The sequence below is a fragment of the Penicillium hispanicum genome (genome assembly GCF_028827665.1).
Source record: "Penicillium hispanicum strain IBT 35686 chromosome Unknown utg000002l_segment0_segment0, whole genome shotgun sequence".
NCBI lineage: Eukaryota > Fungi > Ascomycota > Eurotiomycetes > Eurotiales > Aspergillaceae > Penicillium > Penicillium hispanicum.
Window position 1 is genome coordinate 847176 of NW_026623194.1, and position 20311 is coordinate 867486.

A 20311-nucleotide genomic window follows, 5' to 3' on the forward strand; every position below is an offset into this window, starting at 1 on the left:
GTTCGACTAGAGGAAGAGTCGAAAAGGCCGACCTAGAATTCGATGGGGGAACAACAAGGGGGTCGAATCCCGGAACCAACCCAGAAGGGAACCGCTTTCAACCTCCGCACCGCCGAACGAGAAAAACGTCACACAACGGAATGGGATTTTGGAAGGAATTACTCCTGGGTCTCGCTGACCAGAGCGTTGCGCTTGGCATCGACGCGCTCCTGGCGACGCTCGCGCAGAGCCTTGTTCTTGGCACGCTTGGCATCCATCTCCTCCTTGAGGACACGCTCACGTTGGCGCTCAGCCTTGGCCTTCTGGATCTATTGTACAGAAAAGAACGAATCAGTCGGGGGTCCCAGTGGTCATGTCTGTTGCAACGTGACTAAGGGCATGACGGGGGAAGACTATATTCAGCCGGAGGTGACTTACGTGCTCAACCAGAGCACGCTTGTGCTTGAAGGTGTTACCCTTGCTCAGGTGGTAAAGCTCGTGGTAAAGGTGCTTGTCGATCTTGCCGGCGGCACGGTAGCGGACGAGCAGACGACGGAGGACACGCATGCGGCGCATCCAGAGGATCTGGCTGTAAACGGAGAAAAAGACAGGATTAGCACACTGTCGCTCTTATATTGAGTAGATCTCCCCCCACGATCCCAGACAGGCCTCGCGAAGGTAGACATAGAATCCAAAGTGGTTCATACCTGGGCATACGGGCGTCCTTGGTACCCTTGCGCTTACCCAGGCCGCGGTGACGACCGATGCGGCGGGCCTCGTTGAGCTCACGGGCGCGGGCACGCGAGTGCATGGTGACGGGCTTGCGGATGATGAGGCCATCGCTGACGAGCTTGCGGATGGTCTGGCGAGAGTTGGCGTTGGAGATCTCGTTCATCTCATTGGGGTCGAGCCAAATCTTGCGCTTGCCGCAGCCAACCACGGAGGCGGCGAGGCGCTTCTGGGTGCGAAGGTTGACCCTGTTGGAAGAAAAAAAGACGGGGTCAGCCTCTGCACACACCAAGTTCTCCACGAAGTTGTCCCCCCTCCTCCACGGGTCTCGAGATGGCGAGTCGGGCGGCAAAATTGAAGGGCACGGTTTCTGTGACGCTGCTGAAGGAGATGGCACTCACATCTTGATGTCGGCGTATCGACGGTCGTTGGCGGATGATGTTCGTAGCGCTCAACGGGAAATCCAGACGGTGAGAAGTTGGGCGGGCCGATTAGCTAATGTGCCGTAAGCGAGTCTGTCCACATTAGGGCTGCACCCCAAACCCTAATCCCGATTAGGCGTGGTACTTACCGCGTTCACTGATCGCAATAATCTGGGAGAATGAAAGGTATCGGCGTAGGCGGCCAAAGGAGTTGATTCTTGCAGCAGCTCCCCAGAAGAAGTGGTAGGTTGTGTTGACCCTGTGTGCCTCGCTGAAAGTCCTGCAAATTCCGTCAAAATCACATGATCATGCTCTTTTCACAATAGTCACATGATATATATAACCCGATTAGGGAAGAACGCTGATCAACACGACAAACACTGAAGGCTGCAATACACCAGGATGTAGATGATCCCTGCAAAATATGGTTTTCTCCTCGGCATGTCATATCTGAATGCTTACCGTGGCAATATCTCATCAATATATACTTTGGATCACGTTTTTGACCCAAACAATATGAACATTCATCAGGGAAATCGTAAGTAACTTTTTGTACGAAACAACAATAGCAGCAGGGAATGCCCCAAGGGTATATCCATAGACTCTAGATTGCAACCTTGGGATGCTAAATCCATCGATCATCGTCAATCAATCAGTCATCCGCAAACCCGCTCTCCCCAAGATCCACCTTTCCAATACTCCACAATTCCTTCTCGTCATCCACCTCGTCATTCGACAGGCCCAGTCCGCCTTCGCCACCTTCCGCAGCACGACGCTCCCGAGACTGGTTCGCCAGACGAACTGCGACACGTTTGAAGTAATCGGACATGCTACGCTTCGGGCCCGGGGGAAGAGATGCGCCAGGACCAGCCATGTACTTGTCAAAGACTTCGCTGTCGGATTCCACCACCGAGAAGATAGAAAGGAAAGCGGCTTCCGCAGCTAGCTTGACAGGGATGACCAGATCCCGGACGCTAGCAAAGATGGGTGGAGCGAGCAGAGCCAGATGAGGACGGGTCATCTCCGGGTGAAGGCGGCTGATTGTTCGAATGACAACCAGCGTCAACCGGCGCGTATCAGCCGGGGTTCCAGGTTGGATGACGGGTGCCAGAGCCTCGAAGATCATCTTGTGAGTCTCGAAGCTGTGGTTGCCATCCTCAGACAACAGGTACTTGCCAGCAGCGAGAACGCTGTTATCAGAAACGAATGGCTATTTGGATGAATCAGCGACTCGGACGGACTGGTCAATACGAAGGGGTTACACTCACATCCTTGTGCGCAATACCCTGGCAAATGATTGGGGGTGTCTCGGTAGCGAAGTGTTCCGTCAGGACTGCGGGAGCTTCGGCCAGGAGGGCATTCAGACCGAGTACCGAAGCGTGCGAGAAATGTTCAGTGAGAATGCGGTTCCTAGTGTAGATATTAGCTTTAGTCCAAGGGAACTAGTTTTTGCTGGTCGGCACACATACTTGATGAGAGGGACTGCAGTGGTGGCGGGAAGAACCTTGACAAGCACACCAAGCAAACGGGCGTTTGTAATAGCAACAGCATCTAGGAAGAAATTCTCAGTCAAATGCATATGCCACCCGGTTTAAGATGAACTCACCATTTTGATCACTAGCATCATCGTCAATCAGAGCAAGAATAGCTGTGCGGGACGCCTCGCTCATGTTGGTACCGGCCTTTCCAACAACCTCCTGGAGGGCCTTCATCATGGCATTCTTCACGCCGACGTCAGTGGTCTTGGACCCGGTGATCAGCTCTGCAATCAGAGGGTCGACTCTCGGGGTCAGAGTAATCAGGATACCAAGACCCTTAGCTGCACGGTTGCGCAGGGTCTCGCTAGACGAGTCTGCGAGACCACGTGCAAAAGTTCGCTGCAATTGGGGCAGGAACGGCTTAACAGCCAATGGGATCTTCTCCAGCAACTTGTTGAGCGTGAAGAAAATAGCACCTGCAAGTTGAAGTCAGTATCAAGCAAACGTGAAAATTGAGTTGGCCTGAACATACACTTGATGTCAACAGAACGCTCTGACACAACACGAATGAGTGGACCGGTAATTTGGGTGACGAAAGGTTTCAATGAGTCTGAGCCAGTGCGATCGATGACGTCGGCAATGGCGAGAGCTGATTGTGTACGTTGATCCACAGTGCCGTTGAGAAGACCCTGCAAGAAAATCGGCAAGATAGCCATGATCCCCTTTGGCAAGCTGAACCCCGGAAGGTCAGCGCCAGGCACGCCAACCTGTCGCAGGATCTGGCGTGTAGGGACGGCCAAAACTTCCATCTCTTCCTTGCGCATGTGGGAAGTAAGACCACTGAGAGCTGTCCAAGCGGCCTTCACAACGTCCTTGTCCCAATCGTCAAATGAAATCAGCAAAACGCGGATCAAGTCCTGGTGGTAGCGCGAGAAGTCGATGTCGGCGTTTGCGAAGAATTTGTTGAGATGGAGAGCAGCCTTAGCTCGACGGCGGTGATCATCGTGTTTGACAAGCGATATCATCACGTTCATGGCGACGTTCAAGCCATCATACTCGTCTACAGACACCAACACGGTATCGAAAGCGTTGCTGAGTTCCTCACGGAGCTCCTCATCGGTGCTCTCGACCATACCATCCATCAGGGAATTGAGGATATTGGGAAGTCTTCTTGTCATTGCGGCACCCGCGACCTCAGCCAAGGATGCCAGAGCCCTGGCGTTGAACGCAGAAATGGGAGGAGTGAGCAGTGTCGGGATGAGGTTCGGAAGGATGATGTTTGCACGGGTTTGCTCAGTCAGAAGGGTCAACAGGGCAGACAGAGCCTGCTCCGCCTCCTCGTCGTTTCTCAACAAGTGGAGAAGGTAAGGAAGAACCTGGTCAACGGCCTTCTTACCCATAATCTGCTGCAAAGCGTCGAAGGCTTCGGCGGCAGCCTCTCGTACATCCTCATCGCTATCGACCAAAGCCACGCGGACAGTGGAGATAAGAACCTTCTCATAGTCTTCCAGAGCTTCAGGAGTAGCAGAAGTGATAAGTTCACGCAAAGCAATACAGATACCCTGCTTAACATCCACGTCGGGGGAGGTCTGGAGACCCTCTTCAAGCAAAGGCAACAAGGTTGATAGTACCGACTCTCCAGCCTTCTTGATAAGATCGCCGAGAGCATTGCTGGCGATAACCTTTTGTTCCATGTTGGACGACCCAAGACGGCGAATAATGAGCTGTGAGAGGGTAGGCACCATCTCCTTGAGGGTTTTGGGAGATGCGACAAGAGCCTTCCACACGCCCATAGCAGCGCTCTTGACCATACCCGAGGTATCGCAACGACAGATGAACAGAGCCGAAAGGACCTTGTTTCTCCGCTCTTCGCCGAGGACTTCGAGCAAAGACTGGCCAGCCTGGGTGGCTTCTTCCTCCTCTTCCTCAGCCTCCGACTTGCCGGTGATACCGGTAAGACTGAAGAGGAGGTCACCGACCAGCTCGACGGAGCTGAGACGGATGCGGTAGCTGTCATCCGCCAGGCCACGCTCTAATTCGGGAAGAAGAAGATCAATGGCCTTGGTAGAGAAGTTCTTGACCAACAGGCGACCAGCCCGCAGAGAGGTCTCACGAATTGAATCGATATCATCGGCCAAACCAGCAAGGATAGGCGGGATAATCTTGCTGAGATAGTTGGCGAAGCTGTTTCCGAAGCAAGCAGGCAAGAAGATGAAAAGAGTCATGAAGCCTTCGCGAACGGCAGCCTTGGAGCTGGAGACGTTTTGGAGGATAGTAGGCAGAGTCTCCTCGAGTCTTGTGGTACCCAGACCCGCGAGCACCTCGGAGAGGGCCTGCGCTGAACCCAGTCTGTCGCCAGCACCGGTATCCGACTTGAGAGTAGACATGAGGTTAGGAATGAGATCGGGTAGAGCGTCTTCTCCAAGTTTCTCGATAAGCGAACCCAGAGCCTTGGAAGCGGTCGCTCGGGTTGTAGGGACCGGGTCGACAATAGCCAGGTCCAGGCCAGCCACAATAATAGGCAAGTGCGAGATCAAATCTTTGCGTTCAGTAAGATGAGCCAAGCTGCCGATGATCTGTGCCGACTTCCTCTTGGTAGCAGAACGGTCACCAAGACCACGCTCGAGGATGCGCACAACCAAAGCAAGCGATGGGGCATCCAAATAGTGCACGAAGGAGACCTTGATCAAGGAATCCAATGCCTCATCAGTGTGCTTCGTTGGGTCACTGAGAGCCTTCAGGAGCACTCCAACCAAGCTCTTGACCTCAGGGTTACTGATAACTTCACCGAAGCGCTGGAGACTGCGGTTTGCGGCATTGCGAACCTCTTTGTGCGTGTCATTGAGCACTACAGTAAGAGGCGGGATGATATCGGGCAGACTAGCAGCGAGTTGTTGGGGGTCAAGGTAGGCCATGGCACCTAGAAGATCACAAGCTCCCTTTTGACTGCGCCACTGCGTATCATCCAAGCCATCTAGTAGGGTAGGTAAGATCTTCTTGACACCGTAGGAGCTGAGGTTTTGGAAACAGGCCTTCGATGCGTCCAGACACGCATCACGAACATTGATGCTGGGGTCACCGAAACCTCCGAGCAGCTGAGGAACAATTTGGATGACATAGGGTTCAAAGGTGCGCCCAAGAACGGTAGCAAAAAGTTCATATGCCAACAATGCACCTTGTCGCTGATGTGGCTCCTTCCTGTTTTCGGTGGCCTCCTTGAGAAGACTCATGATTCGGAACTCCCGTAGTGTTGAGATGCCCTTTCCACTGACAATACCAGCCAGGCCGTATGCAGCACCACGCTGGGTGGCATAGTTCTTGACGTTGAGCAGCTGATCAAGCATTTCCTGGACATAGTCCGCCGCTTTAGGACCGGACAATCTGATCAAAGGTGGGAGACACTCCGAAACAGCGGATTGCACCGTTTCAGAGGGAGTAGGGAGCGTTGCCAGAAGCTTCTTGACGACAGTTTGCAAGCGAGGATCTTGAGCTTTCAAGTGTCTAGCTAAAGACCCATAAAACACAACAACTGCTTCGTTCAGCAAGTCAGAGCTTTGAGTCGCTTTGTCTGATGTTTCCAATACTGTCTCGAATAGCTTCATGAGCTCCTCAACCTTTTGCTGGCCTCGTTGGGCGATCACAGATTTACCACTCTCGGCCATTTGAGAGCGAACGGAAGAGCTTTTGTCAATCAAAGGACCGCGTTCAATGAGGAACTGCAGGAATGAAATGATTTGGTCGCCTTCAAAGAGATAGGTCAAGGCATTAAAAGCCAAAGCGATCCCGCTGCGACTTTGCCAGTTGTCAGCGACATCCATTTTCTTCGGCATGCCATACAAATCCTTCTCGGGCGCCTTAGGCTTGACCTCCTCGGCATATTTCGCTTCGAGATCAGACAGGATGCCTGTGAATTTGCTCTTATCGAAATCAATTGCATGGGCCAGCGCTCGGGCTGCAGCACCTCGAAGTTGTGCGTCCTTCGAGTCCAAGTAAGTCATAATCTTGGAAAAAGCCGTATCATCCACTTCCAGAGCATTATCTTCCCAAATTGTGTCTGCAATCTCAGCGTTCTCATCAACGGAATCGTGACAACCCAGCCAGATATGCTCAGAAAAGTCGAGATCAGTCAAATCAATCTCGTCGTCGATGACCTGGAGCACGGAGGTCCGGACAGAGGCATCGGGAACGATGGTACCCTTCAGAAGGGTTTCCAGTTCGTCGCTGTTAATTGTAGGGGAGATGCATCGACAGAAATCGAACAAAGTGTCCTTGATCAATTTGTAGTGCTGAGTATATCTTTGCATGGCTGAAAGGAGATGCTGGAGCACTTCGACGCGGGGAAGGCGGGTATCCGAGAAAGAGCCGGAATGGAAAGACAAGAATTCGATCGCAAGTAGGACTTGCTCGCCCTCTTGATCAGTCTTGATCTCTTCAATCCCGTTTTGAGAAAGAACCAGGAAAATCAGCGGGAGGATGTAGGCAATAGATGCGGTTTCCAGGGGGCGTTGCTCAGATGCAAAGCGCAGGCGGTACAGGATTCTGGTCACGAGCTCTCCGAGGTGCTCCAATTCCATCTCCGGTGGAAGGTTCGTTTTGCCAATGGCTCGCAGGGTTGCCACACCGACGAAAGATCGGGTGTTTCCGAGGCGCGAAGACAGTTCGTTGGCACAAACGACGTATGCTTGAGACACAACATCGCCCACAAAGAGTCCTGCCCCGGCTCGAGCGAGAGATAGTAAGCAGCTCACGGCAGTATTGATCCAACCTTCTGGATCATTGGCAGGGCCAGTTGCTAGGCCACGAATGATGCCAGCTCCTCGTTCAATCCGCTTCACTTCTTGAAGCACATCTTCACGAATCTGTGCCTCTTTCTTAAGCTGGGCATTGACCTTGGATTGCTCCTCAGCCGTGAGTTTCTTCTGCTTCTGGCCCTTCTTCTCTGCTAGTTGTGCTCTGAGCTCCTCTTCCCACTTCAAGGTGTCGTAATCTTTGGTGTTCTTGTCAAAGGCCGGTTGCTTAGACTTGCTGCTCAACACATCGATGAAAGCAGTGCCCTCGGGCGTCCGGGCAATTGCAGCATCGGTGGCAGTAAACTTGGAGAGACGATCACCATTGAGGTCCTCCTTTATTTGGTCAACAAGGCGGGGAATCATAACATCCGGAGCCACGAATGCGAGATCACCCGCTGCACTCCAGACCGCAGAATTGACATTTGGTATGGTTGATTGAACAGGGTCGGCGTTGACACGAGTCAACTGCTCTATGCACTCCGAAGGATGACCGCGAACCAGATTTCCGGGATCTGTGCCTGTCCGCAAGCACAAATCAATCCAAGAGGCATTAGGGATCAATTCAGGTCGGCTAAGAACAAGAATGCTGATTAGAAGGTTTCCGATGTCTGAGGAGTCACTTCCAGATCCCTCTTTCGAGGTCGGTGAAGGGCAAACAGATTTCAAAACCAGATGAAGCAAGCGTTCACTCTCTGGTCCGGCTGAGATGGCGGCCGACTCTTTTTCCGCTGTTCGGAAAGAATTTATCCAAGCCCAAAGGCCGTTTGTGACAATGCGGCCGAAAAATTCCATATCTGTCTGGTAAAGTTCGGACAGTGTTTCCCCGGCTTTCTCACGGAAGTTCGAAGGCATCGACGGCCCAGTGATCGAATAAATAAAAGATTGAGCCCACGCAGTCTTAGCCGAATCATCAGTACCCATAAATTTGGAACCGGAAGTCACGGCCGCCAGAGCTCTGACAAACCACTGCATTTCTGCTTGTGATGATACTTTAGAGTAGGCCTTTGGGTTCAAAAGGAAAGAGGGCTTTGAGCCCATCGTCATTGATTGGGAAACCATTTCTTCCCAAGCGGATTTGTCGGTCCCTTCAATATCCGAGACTCGTTGGGATAGGGCCAGAGATATGTAGGCAGAGGACAAAGCACCACTCTGAGCGGAGGGTAGCGGATTAGAGGCTACCTCTCCGAACATATCCTTCATCTTCGCAACACATTTTGTGACGAGTGGCTCAACCTCGGCGTTCTTTAGAGAAGTGATATCGGCTTTCCATAGCACCTCTCCCATATTGAGCTGCCAGATCTTTCGAAATGGCACTCGCTTGTCAGAAATTCCCTTGACAATAGCATTGATAACGTCATCACTGATCTTGGCCGTGGATTGAATAAGGAAAGCAAGATGCTCCCCAAATGCTTTGAGCTCCTCTTCAAGAGCAGGCTCGTTAGACTCGCGCGAGAATACAGGGCCAAAACCTTGGACAATCTCCTTCGAGGTTTCAATTGACGAGGGAATGGCCGAAACAGCTCGGGAGTAGGCGACACGCTGTTCGGGCGCCGTTATCTTCTGCGTTTTCAAGGGACTCATCATCTCACTCGTAATCTTCAAAATCAGTGACTGCGTCTTGCACCGAGAAAGCAAAGAAATGAACGAATCGGCAGCTCCTTGACGAATTGCTGGGTTATTTGACTTCATACTAGCTAGAAGATGTTTTGAAAGGCGAGAATGCACAAGTTCTGAAATATCGATTTCTTCTGGCAGCGATGAACTGAAAGGTGGGATCACGCCAGTCAGGATCACCTCCGGCGCTCTCAGCATGGATTTCTCCATCGGAGGCACGAGTTCGGTAGCCACATCCTCGTATGTCACGAAGGAAGTAAAGAAATCTGACAAGCCATTCGCAATATGGGAAGGGACCACGGATTTCGAGCTAATAATCTCTTTGGCGTAAAAGGCCAGAATGGCTTTCTTGGACTCCTCCAGAGCTGTTCTTCTACCAGGTAGTCTAGAACACACGCCAGAGATGACACCAAGGAGCAGCGCATTCTTGGAACCCGCCACCGAGTCGGCCGTCAATCTGTTGACTGACTGACGCACAGCATCCTCGCCCCATGCATGGGATGAGAATACTGCACGCAGAGCACGTCTCGTAACTCGGAGAGCCGACTGTCTTACTGCAGGCTTAGGTGTGTGCGCAAAACAATTTTCTAATGCCTTTGCATCGACCGCAATCAGGTCCAGCACAATGGCCAAGGGCGTGGCCTGGTCCCCGCTGACTTGTTGCAAAAGAATGCAGCACCACTCCACTAAAACAAACGCAGATGCCGGAGCGAGGCCTGGCTTAGCAGCCTCAATTTGAAGTTTCTCGGTCAGATATTTGAGGTGCTCCGACGCGTTCGTGGTTTGGAGGAGAGAGCGGAGACATTGTTGGACGGCCTGTCGAGACGATCGGTCGATGTAGAGGGGATAAGTCTGAAAGAAAAGAGATAGGAGGTCGTGCTGGGTTTCCGGAGATAAATCGGTCCCTTTGAAGATATTTGTCAGTGCACCAGTGCCTCTCAAATGAGGAAATATAGGATTTGAAATTACCGCTCCTGTCGCGAAGTTCTTGCAAGGCCCGGAGCCTGCGCAAGGTCGAGCTGGAGAAAAGCGCAACCCGCAGGGCATCCAGATCCCCGGCCTTGACCTGGTCCCATGGAATTCCTTCCATGATCAGCGGTCAATACGGGGGAATGGGGGTGAGAGGTGTGGGTGGGTGAAAGGAGGGAATATGGTGAAGTGGGCTGAGATTGATCGGATGCTGTCATAAGAGTTTTGTGTGGGGGGGGAACAGAGCTGGTCTCTCCGCCGTCCAACAATCATGTCCGATCCTTGACTTCACAACCTCCGCAACCCAACCTCCTGTGAGTCATCCTACATCGTTATAACATATCTGAGCATATTGTCTGGTATCCTTGCTAACTCACACTGTGCGCGTGTGTGATCGTGCAGACCCCTCCTACAATGCCGCCAAACAACAAGAAAAAGAAGAAGCCCTCGTCGAATCCCGCTCGAGGCTTTGCGACAGTCTCCGTGCCCTCGAAACCTAAACCAGAAAGCATCGAAACGCCCTCGTCAAACACTGGAGAGTCGAAATCCACGCCCCAGAGCGATCTGCAACCTGAGCCCACAGAAGATCCCCCACAAGGTGCGGGCGCACCACAGACCAACCCCTCATTACAAAACTATTCGCCGGAGGAACTTGAGCAGCATCTAGAAGAAGCAGAGCTCCAGATATTGGTGGACAAATATGCAGCAAAATGCAAAAGTGACGCAGCGCGACAAGCCACCAAGCTGGACACTGAGAAGCGGGTCTTTCGACAGCAATCTGTGTCATTGAGTCTGCTTGAATGGCTCCCGAACGAGGTGCAGGACAGCATTTTAGAATTGGCGGGGACTGAAGAGCATGAATACCTCACTTCAAATGGGCGGAGTGTCAGCGCAAAGCAGGCAGGCTCCGAGGAGGAACTATATTCTAAGCTTTGGACGCTGAAGGAGACCCTCCTCAAGCTTGGGTTCACCGAAAGCCGCACCGAAGAGGCATTGAAACACATCCTCTTATACTTTGTGGGCAACCCAACTAGTGCTAGTCGGGAGGTGGTGTGGAACTTGGATGAGTCGCTGGAGTGGCTGGCGATGCATAGCGACAAGAAGGACCTTCCATCTTATACACAGGCGGCTTCTCGTCCCCAGAAAGAGGTCGATGTCGTTACCTCATGGATGACCGGTAAACCTTGGCTCTGACTTGTCGCAAGAACAAAGCACTGACCCTCCTCAGAACCGGAGCCATCGCGGTCCTCCGCTCTCAATAAATCCCAAAATAATGATAAGCAGGGAAAGCTGAAGGCCGACTGGAAGGCGCAAAAAGTTGCGCCTCCTGTTTCTTACGACTCGGATAGCTCCATTGATCCGGATACTATGGTTCCTGAGTGGCTGGAGCTGCAGACCAAGCTCTACAGTCTTCAGCCGGAGTTGTTCGACCGGCCAGGGAAAGGAAGAAAGGACCATACCGCTATAGCAATCCGGTCGGATAATCCTGAGGTATCAAAATTGCAGCGCAAAATCGCGAAAATTGAACGTGATGTCCTTTTTGAACGCCAGGAAGCGGAATACATTTGGAAAGAAAAGCTCGAGGAACTCAGGAAGGACACGGCCTTTCTGCGGCGAACGACAGAACAAAAGAAAGAAAGCCAGCCCCAGCCATCCCAAGAACCAGAGTCGACGCTCGACGGGCCTGAATTTACCATCCCATCACTAGAAGAAATGGACGACGGTGCCGGGCTTCTCGGTGACATGTTCCAGGACGAGCCTGATGGTTCTGGTTCAATACTGGGGCTCCCCCCTCCGGTCACGGAAGCCAAAGTCACAATCCGTGATTTTGGAAAATTTACGGGTCTAAGTCCACGCCGAGTGCTTGAGGAAACGTGCAAGGCGAGAGACTCGGCATGCAAAGTTGTCTACCAAGACTTTTCTTCCTCGGGCCATCAAAACAGAAAGGCTGTCGAGGTCCGATGGTCGAAACCACAGGAGGTTCCATTTTCGCTGGCGGTGGATGCCATCACGCACAAGTCAAATGCCTATGCCACCTTTGTTTCAATGGATGCATTGGCTACTCCGAACTCTCAGCAAGCCGAGGGATATGTGTCGACACTTGCTCTCTTCATTCTGTTTCCTCAGAGCTCTAAAGAGGGCAAAGCCTACCTGCGGCTCCCTGCTGTGTGGAGGGATCTCTGTGCAGAGTTCTCCATCTTGAAAAAGACCCAAGAGGATGAGATTGATAAATGCGCTGTCAAAGACCTGAAACGCCTTGTTCAAGACAATCAAGGTAGCTTCGAGGATGATGTTGTTCTATCCGATAATTTCCGGAAGCGAAACGGAGTCGGGAGTAAGCCAGGCAGTCCCTTCAAGGGACCGGCTCGGGAGAACTATTTGGGCCACAATGAGCAGTTGAGGGAAGCATGGAATGCCAAATCATCTACCCCATCTTTCCAACAAATGATGATTGGCCGGATGAACCTCCCAATCTGGAACTTCAAGGATGAAATTCTGAGCACTCTAGACACCCATCGTGCCCTCATCATTTGCAGTGAGACGGGTAGTGGAAAGAGTACGCAAATTCCATCCTTTATCCTTGAGCATGAGATGCTTCAAGGTCGCCCCTGCAAGGTCTATGTGACGGAGCCACGCCGAATCTCTGCTATCTCACTAGCCCGCCGAGTAAGTGAAGAATTAGGCGAGAGCAAAAACGACGTGGGAACGACACGATCTCTCGTTGGTTTTGCTGTGAGACTGGAGAGCAAGGTCAGCTCATCTACACGGCTAGTCTATGCGTAAGTATACCTTACTTCCTTCCGTCGTGACTCGATCTGACCAGGCTCAGTACCACTGGTGTGGTTGTGCGAATGTTGGAGCGACCTGATGACTTCCAGGACATCACTCATGTAGTTCTGGACGAGGTCCACGAGCGGACCATTGATAGCGATTTCCTTCTCATTGTGCTCCGAAGGCTCATGCAGAAGCGTCCCGACCTTAAACTCATTCTCATGTCTGCAACGCTTGAGGCACAGCGCTTCTCCAATTATCTCGGCGGTGTCCCTGTCCTCAACATTCCTGGACGGACATTCCCTGTAGAGATGAAGTACCTTGAAGATGCAGTTGAGATGACTAATTATCGGCTGTCCGATGACGAGTCACATACTGCCCTCGATGAAGACATCGATGAGGTCGAAGACTCTGCCGGCGAAAATACCGGTGGGCTACAAGCCAGTCTTGATGGGTACTCCAAACAAACACGGGAAACCATCGTCAAGTTTGACGAATATCGACTGGACTATCAGTTGATCAAGCGATTGCTTCTCAAGATTGCTACTACGCCTGAGATGGATCATTATAGCAAGGCTATCCTAGTGTTCATGCCTGGTCTCGCAGAGATCCGTCGTCTCAACGACGAAATCCTCGCGGAACCGACTTTCCAGAAGAACTGGATTGTTCATGCTCTTCACTCTTCGATCGCCAGTGAAGATCAGGAGAAAGCGTTTGTTGTGCCACCGGAAGGTATGAGAAAGATTGTCATTGCCACCAACATTGCAGAAACAGGTATCACGATTCCAGATATCACTGCAGTGGTTGATGCTGGCAAAGAAAAAATGATGCGGTCTGTCCTCTCATGATCAACCCCCCCAACTATGGTCATTACTAATTTTGTATTAGATTCGATGAGAGACGACAACTTTCTCGACTGGTCGAGTCCTTTATCTCTCGCGCAAATGCTAAGCAGAGACGTGGCCGTGCTGGTCGTGTTCAAAATGGCATTTGCTTCCACCTCTTCACTAAGCATCGGCATGATAAGTTGGTAAGTAAATTTCCTTTTGTCTCTTGATAGCTCGCGAAACTAAAAAGAAAAATACAATAGCTTGCAGAGCAGCAAACTCCAGAGATGCTCCGGCTGTCCCTTCAAGACCTGGTCCTGCGAGTCAAGATCTGCAAGCTGGGTGAAGTAGAGCAAACTCTTCTCGAAGCCGTGGACCCACCGTCACCTAAGAACATTCGGCGAGCCATTGACTCCCTTAAGGAGGTAAAAGCCCTGACCAGTAACGAAAGTCTTACGCCTTTGGGAATGCAACTTGCCAAGCTCCCGTTGGACGTTTTCTTGGGCAAGCTGATCATCCACGGAGCGTTTTTCCGGTGCTTGGATGCAGCCGTCAGTATTGCTGCGATCCTCTCGTCCAAGTCGCCATTTGTCAGCACAATGGGCTCTAACTCGCAGCGCGATGCCGCGCGAAACTCGTTTCAAAGAGGTATAGTCATTTCCACCCATCTTCTAGTCATGAATCTAACATCTCACAGGCGACTCGGATCTGCTGACTGTCTACAATGCCTACTGTGGCTGGAAACGTGCCCGAACCACGCCTGGATCCAGCGAGTACGCCTTCTGCCGGAAGAATTGCCTCAGTCTACAGACTCTGTTGAGTATCGAGGACGTCAAGATGCAGCTGGTCGTGTCTATCGCCGACGCGGGCATGTTGAGTCTGGATGGCTCCCAAAAGACAGCACTGAACCGGTGAGAACCTACCGCATTGTCAACTTCGATTTATGATACAACTAATCATCCTTTGGTCCCGCAGAGCCCGGTCAGGGAACCGCCAACGCCAGTTCTTCGTCATTCCAGAGGAATACGACCTCAATAGCAGCAATGATGTGGTCGTCAACTCCGTCGTCGCCTGGAGCTTCTACCCCAAACTGCTGACGCGTGAAGGAAAGGGCTGGCGAAACGTCGCGAACAACCAGTCCGTCACTCTACACCCCACATCGATCAACAAGCACGCCGACTCCGCCGTGAAATGGCTCTCGTACTACCATATCATGCAAGCTCGCAACCGCAACCTCAACGCCCACGAGACCAGCGCAGTGGACGATTTTGCGATTGCCCTGCTTTGCGGCGAAGCCGAGTTCAAGGTAAGACCAATGCACCCAGAGCTCGTCTTTACCCCTTCGTCCCATTTGCTGTAACTTTACTGCTCCCCTCACTTTTTTCTTCGCATTCGTCAACATTCCATCTCTCTCTCTGCCTCGCCCTTCCATTGCGGTGTTTCGCTCGCTGACTCTGTCTTGCGTAGATGTACTCGGGTGTCATCTCCATCGACGCGAACAGAATCCGCTTCGCAGTGCGCGACTGGAAATCCATGCTCGCCCTGAAAATTCTCAACGCCCGCCTCCGCGACCTCCTCGCCAGCACCTTCCGCAACCCGCACCGCCCCCTCTCCTATAAGCAGCAGCAGTGGCTCGAGATTTTCCAGCAGATCTTCGCACAGGCTAGGAAACGCTAAGCCTCGCCTCTGCTCGGCTCTTGTTCCTTTTCCCGCGAGTTCTGCGTGTTTTATGCTTAACTCTAGCGAGGTAGGGAAGCTCTAGTGGGTTTGTTTTGGTTGTTCTCTTCTGTTTTTATCTTCATTCTTTTATTCTCTTTGTTTTTTAGGTCATTTCTTTTCTTTTGGACTCATGGATCTCAGGTGACTTCGCCTCTTCTCATAGGTAGGTATCTTGTTGCTTACGGCCATACCGTTTGTGCGTTTGTGCTTGGTGATTGATTTCTTCGTCGAGTCTCCACTGTTGTCTATACTGTTATTGATTGAATATGCGACGGGCTCGGGAATATTTTGGTTATGATAGACATGAATACTCGGCCGGGATGACATTCATGATAGAGTCGGACTATAGGGAATGCGGATGGACTATAGGAGGGAATGGATGGTTCATCCGGACACTGTGGAGTGTGGGTCATGGCATAGCCCCCGGACATAGAAAAAAGCATCTTGATAACAACTCCGCATCTTCGAACCATCTACGGCGTTCACTTTAATGCTGGGTAGCACGCTGTTCACATCATTTACACGCACTCGTGTCCATCAGTCCAGTCCATCAGTCCAGGTAGATCAAATTCAGGAAACTCAAGAAGCCAGGCCAGCCTCGTATATCGCTAAGAAGGACCGTAGACGCAGTTCAAACCAATTCAGATGAGTTCATGATCATTCATTACCATCATATCGTCTCTCTAAAACATAACCAGTGAGGGTGAAACCCACAGATGCCAGGAAAGACCCTTTTCTGCCCAGGAAGAAAAACGATAGACCAAAATAGAGAGGAAACAAAACAACTTCAAGCCCAACACACAAAGCACGACAAGATGAATAGAAGCCAGGGCGATGTAGAAATCGCACACATAGAAAATTCGTCATAAGAGATTCGTCATATCATAGTCATCAAAGCGGGTTAGGTAGGGGAAGGCATCACAGCAATCCAATCTGGGATCAGACCATGCCCTCACACGCAATTTTTTGTTTCTTCCCCCTGTTATCCGCCGGTTCATCACTTTGCTGAAAAAGGACATCAACCTCATGGGTCACATCTGGTCAAACCCGAGAGCTCAGGAAGTTCCAAGAAAAAGAAAAAACGCAAACCCAAGAAAATGCATGCCCCATGGGAATCGTAGAATCGGAGATTGATAAAATCTCCCTCGTGAGGACAGTTGGAAACTTCGCAGGTGAGTGCTGAGCCGTAATAAATCGTGTCGAACATCCCAGTCCACGGCGCCAGGACTAATCCAAGGTGCCGCAGTCTATCAAGCAAAACAAAAAAAAAAAAACGCCATCCAGAGCAGAGAGGCGGCGTATGAATCAACGCATGACAATGAAAAGACTTAGTGGCGGCGCGCCATCACCCCGGTCTGCATGGGCTGGAGAATGGGCGCTCCACCGACAGGGCCACCTATGGTCGCATCTGTCAACGTCTTGCGGCGCTTGGGTTCGAACTCGCCGCCACTTTCGGGGCGGATCACATCGTCATCCTCGCGCATTCGCTTTCCGCTGGAGCCTCCGAGCGAACCATTCACAGTGGTCGAGTACACCGGGTTTGAAGCAGACGCCATGGAGTAAGGATCAGAAGCACCGTTGGCGGGAGTACCACGCGTGTCGCTAACCGCATTGTACAGGGTAGTGGCCGCCGGCGGACGGGGAGGGGTGTTGTATCCAGACGCCCAGTGCGGCGGAGGACCACTCGTTCGAGGAGTCATCCGGCCCGAACCGTTCTGCTGGGGGGACCCGGTCAGCTCCGGAGTAAGCTGCGAGTGCTCTCCGGTCAGAGATCCCACCGAGGGGTTGGTCGTGTAGGTGTACGAGCCGCGGTTCGCGTTGTAGGCGGTACCCTGGTCCTGTAGGTACTCAGGCTCCTGCTCCGGTACCGATTCGCCGGGACCATTGCTCTGGGAGTAGCGGTCAGACTTTAGTTCGGCCGTTTCAGCTTCGGGGGCTCCCGGAGCCCGACCTGTCGGAGGCGCCATTTCACTCTTCAAATAATTCATCGTTGGAAGGGATTGCCCGTATGAGGAAAGGCCGGACTGGGTCATCGGCGTCTGCGGTGCATACTGCGAGTGAGATTGGGGCGCGGCCGAATAGTAGGGTTTGGAACTGTCGTATCCAGACTGAGTCTGGTATGGTGGCATTCCCTGCATGCTGTTGCCCGGTGGGGTCGTAGCGGGTGTGGTTGGCATGGACCGCTGGTTACTTAACGTGGTGTCGATCGACAAAGGCTGGGTGTGCGGCACGCCCGATCCCATACCTTGGCTGCCCCATTCATAGGAGCTGCCCTGGTTCGTAACCCCCATCAGACTCGACGCACTAGCCGGAGGCGTGGGGAAGGTGTTGGCACGATCCATTCCGGGTCGCGGGCCGCCGCCCATGGATGGGGCCTGGGACATGTGGGAGGACATGGGCGTTTGCATGGCATGGTGGTGCAAGCTCGAGGGTTGAGGAGCCGTCGGGGTGCGTTGAGGCCCGGTGGGAGGGCCCTCCAAGCGGCGTTGCTGCGATTCTTGCACAACCATGTTCGTCCGGGTCTGGTTGGCCGGGTGGTACAGCAACCCACCAATGTTGTGCACAAAGAGCGGATACAGAAGATCGGTGATCTTCTCCTTGTTGGCGAACTCCAGGGCGCGCTCGAAAGGAATCCTGCCAAGCGATTAGCGGTCGACCGGGCATTCCCGTCGGCGAAGGTCGCAACATACCAGACACCTTTCAGGTGCATCGGGCCGATCTTCACCACGTGGCGGAGCTTCTCACTCTTGAGTATGCCATCGCGACGACCACGAGTCATGCCCGCAACGTTCAGCAGCTTTGTCCCGTTGATCATATGGTTGTCTGTTGACGGTCGCAGTTAGATCCTGGCTGCTCGCTCACGACCGCAACAATCGCTGACTTACCCTCTCGCCGTGCCACGCACACGCCCTTGGCTTCCACCTGGTAGCAGAGGCTGCCCTCATCCTCCCAGAGTGTGGCGGTCACTCGTGGCTTGGCCCCAGGCGGAGCCACTTGACCGGTGGGATCGTACACATAGCCTTGCAATGGGGCTCCGGTGTTGTTTCCATACCCCGGAGGGGCAACGGAGTGATTGGTCACTGGCAACGCGCGGTTAACATCTGCACCCGACGACCCTCCGATTCCGACCTAGAGACATACCTGGCAGTGGGAGCAGCTGGGCAGGCATCTGCCCGCCCATGGAGCTGGCTGGCGGCGGATGCCCTGTGGGCGGCGATGTGACCCCATTCGGATAGCCATACTGCGAGTAGGAGGCCGGCGCATAGGTGGACGCGGGCTGCAAGACCGGCGGCTGCTGATGATAGGGATAGTGTGGCATGACGCCGGCGGTGGCGCCCTGCGACGCGTATGGTTGTGCAGACGACAGATGGGAGTGGACGTCCATATAGGGCTGCGCCTGGTTCATGCTGCCGAGTGAAGTCGGACTGGGGTAATAGGCCTCGTTGGCGGCGATGCCGTATTCAGAATCCAGTGACAGCCGGCCCTGGGTGCCCAGATCCGCAGACGGCGGGGGGCTCCGGGGCTCCTGGACCGCAGAGGCGCCGGACAAGCTGGTGCGGGCGCTGGAGCTCGCACTGGCGATGGCGGCGTCTGGGTAGACGGTGCGGGATGGGGCCTGGGTGGCGGTCGGCAGACTGAGCGCGGGAAGCTTGTCGCCCGACAGCAACGGTCGTTCAGCCGCGTGGTGGTTGTACCAGGGAATATCAGCAGGACCGCGGGTGTGGACCTGCGAAATCGACGGCAGCTCCAGCTTTTCGGTGTTTCACGGAAGCCCTGGAGAAAGTGAGAGCAGGGGAAGGCTGGTCGGACTCGTGGAGGGTAAAGTCCGGGCAGCCACTGAGGAAATACAACCGGCGAAGGTCGATTCAAAGGCCTTTGTGTTTGTTTTTTTATGGTGGATGCAGGAGGGCAGAGCAGGAAACGCTTCAAGAGTCAAGACAGGGCAGCAAAGAGGGCAGCAGTGGTGTTGCGCGCCAGAACGGGCGGAAGGCAATGTACAGCACACTTTTGGAGGGGAAACTTGGCAGCAAGATCAGACAGAGTCGTCAAATGTCATGAACGGTCGTGACAAACATCAAAGCGCAATTGGAGTAAATAAGGCCGCAGTCAACGAAGGGAGGTTTACAGCAGGAGGCTGGCGTGCAGCAAACGCATCTCTCTGCAGGTTGGCGTTTGAGAGAAGGGGGGAGCAGGAACACATAAACGCTGAGCCGCAGGACGGGAGAGTCGATCAGTGGAGGGCTGAGGGCTGACTAAGGGGAATGTGGGGGGTGGGAGAGGTTGGAAGAGAAGAATGTGTCTCTGCAGAAAGAAATCCCGCCCTTATGAGGCCGAAAGAGCATCGAATCACCGGTGGGCCCGGAGTGGAGAGGGAAAGGGAGAGAGTGAGAGGGTGGGAAACGAAGACCAGATCGAGTCAACCGCCACCACGCAAGGACGCCAGCGAGCGACTGGAAAATCAATATTCACGAATATCCCGGTTTCTATTTATTCCGGGTGCTAATTAAACCATCTGAAAAGGGCCAAGTGGGAAATTGGGGGGGGGGGGGGGGGGAATTGAAGATGGAAATAATCCCAGAATAAAACAAAAGAAAAAGAAAAAAGGAAAAAGAAAAAGAAAAAATGCAGGGACGGAGGAAGCATCGCAAGAGGGGGAAACACAGCGTCTCCACCGAGCTGAGGATCCTGGTCTGTGTGACACGCTGATCGGTGGAGTCCCGATGTTACCGCCACGCACAGCTCGGGACTCGTCACTTTGCTGTTTTGGATGAGTTCCTCTTGCACCACACCGTATTGATCATGCCGGGTTGAACCAGGGATGCAACTCATAAGGACTCGATCGCCGTTGCGCTGCAAAGCGGCTGCATTGTCGATTAGGAGATGGTGGTTTCAGGTTTACTGGGCGCTTACGGAGCGGATATCAGGGCCGTCCCTTGGGACTCTCTGTATGTATGTACATCCATACTGTACATGGTGGATACGAGTGGTTGCACTGGGAGAAGGAATCAACC

At 52.9% G+C, this 20311-nt stretch overlaps 3 protein-coding genes across 3 annotated transcripts; 1 reads left to right on the forward strand and 2 right to left on the reverse strand.

Annotated features, from left to right (window-relative positions):
• Window positions 1-158: 158 nt before the first annotated feature.
• On the reverse strand, window positions 159-10102 carry N7459_002084 (putative translational activator; the record flags this gene model as incomplete). Its single annotated transcript, XM_056941269.1, has 11 exons — window positions 159-308; window positions 418-568; window positions 687-956; window positions 1110-1158; window positions 1280-1410; window positions 1799-2301; window positions 2399-2540; window positions 2600-2681; window positions 2737-3084; window positions 3141-9917; window positions 9982-10102. 11 exons carry the CDS (start codon window positions 10100-10102, stop codon window positions 159-161), a joined length of 8724 nt encoding a protein of 2907 aa, XP_056803124.1.
• Window positions 10103-10395: 293 nt separating this feature from the next.
• Window positions 10396-15257, forward strand: N7459_002085 (putative ATP dependent RNA helicase; the record flags this gene model as incomplete). Its single annotated transcript, XM_056941270.1, has 8 exons — window positions 10396-11158; window positions 11210-12761; window positions 12812-13585; window positions 13642-13783; window positions 13844-14228; window positions 14278-14491; window positions 14556-14886; window positions 15048-15257. The coding sequence occupies 8 exons, from the start codon at window positions 10396-10398 to the stop codon at window positions 15255-15257; spliced, it is 4371 nt and encodes a 1456-aa protein (XP_056803125.1).
• Window positions 15258-16627: 1370 nt separating this feature from the next.
• On the reverse strand, window positions 16628-19812 carry N7459_002086 (KilA-N domain-containing protein; the record flags this gene model as incomplete). The annotated part of the gene is made up of 5 exons (XM_056941271.1): window positions 16628-17933; window positions 17990-18122; window positions 18185-18379; window positions 18441-19050; window positions 19810-19812. The coding sequence occupies 5 exons, from the start codon at window positions 19810-19812 to the stop codon at window positions 16628-16630; spliced, it is 2247 nt and encodes a 748-aa protein (XP_056803126.1).
• Window positions 19813-20311: the final 499 nt, after the last annotated feature.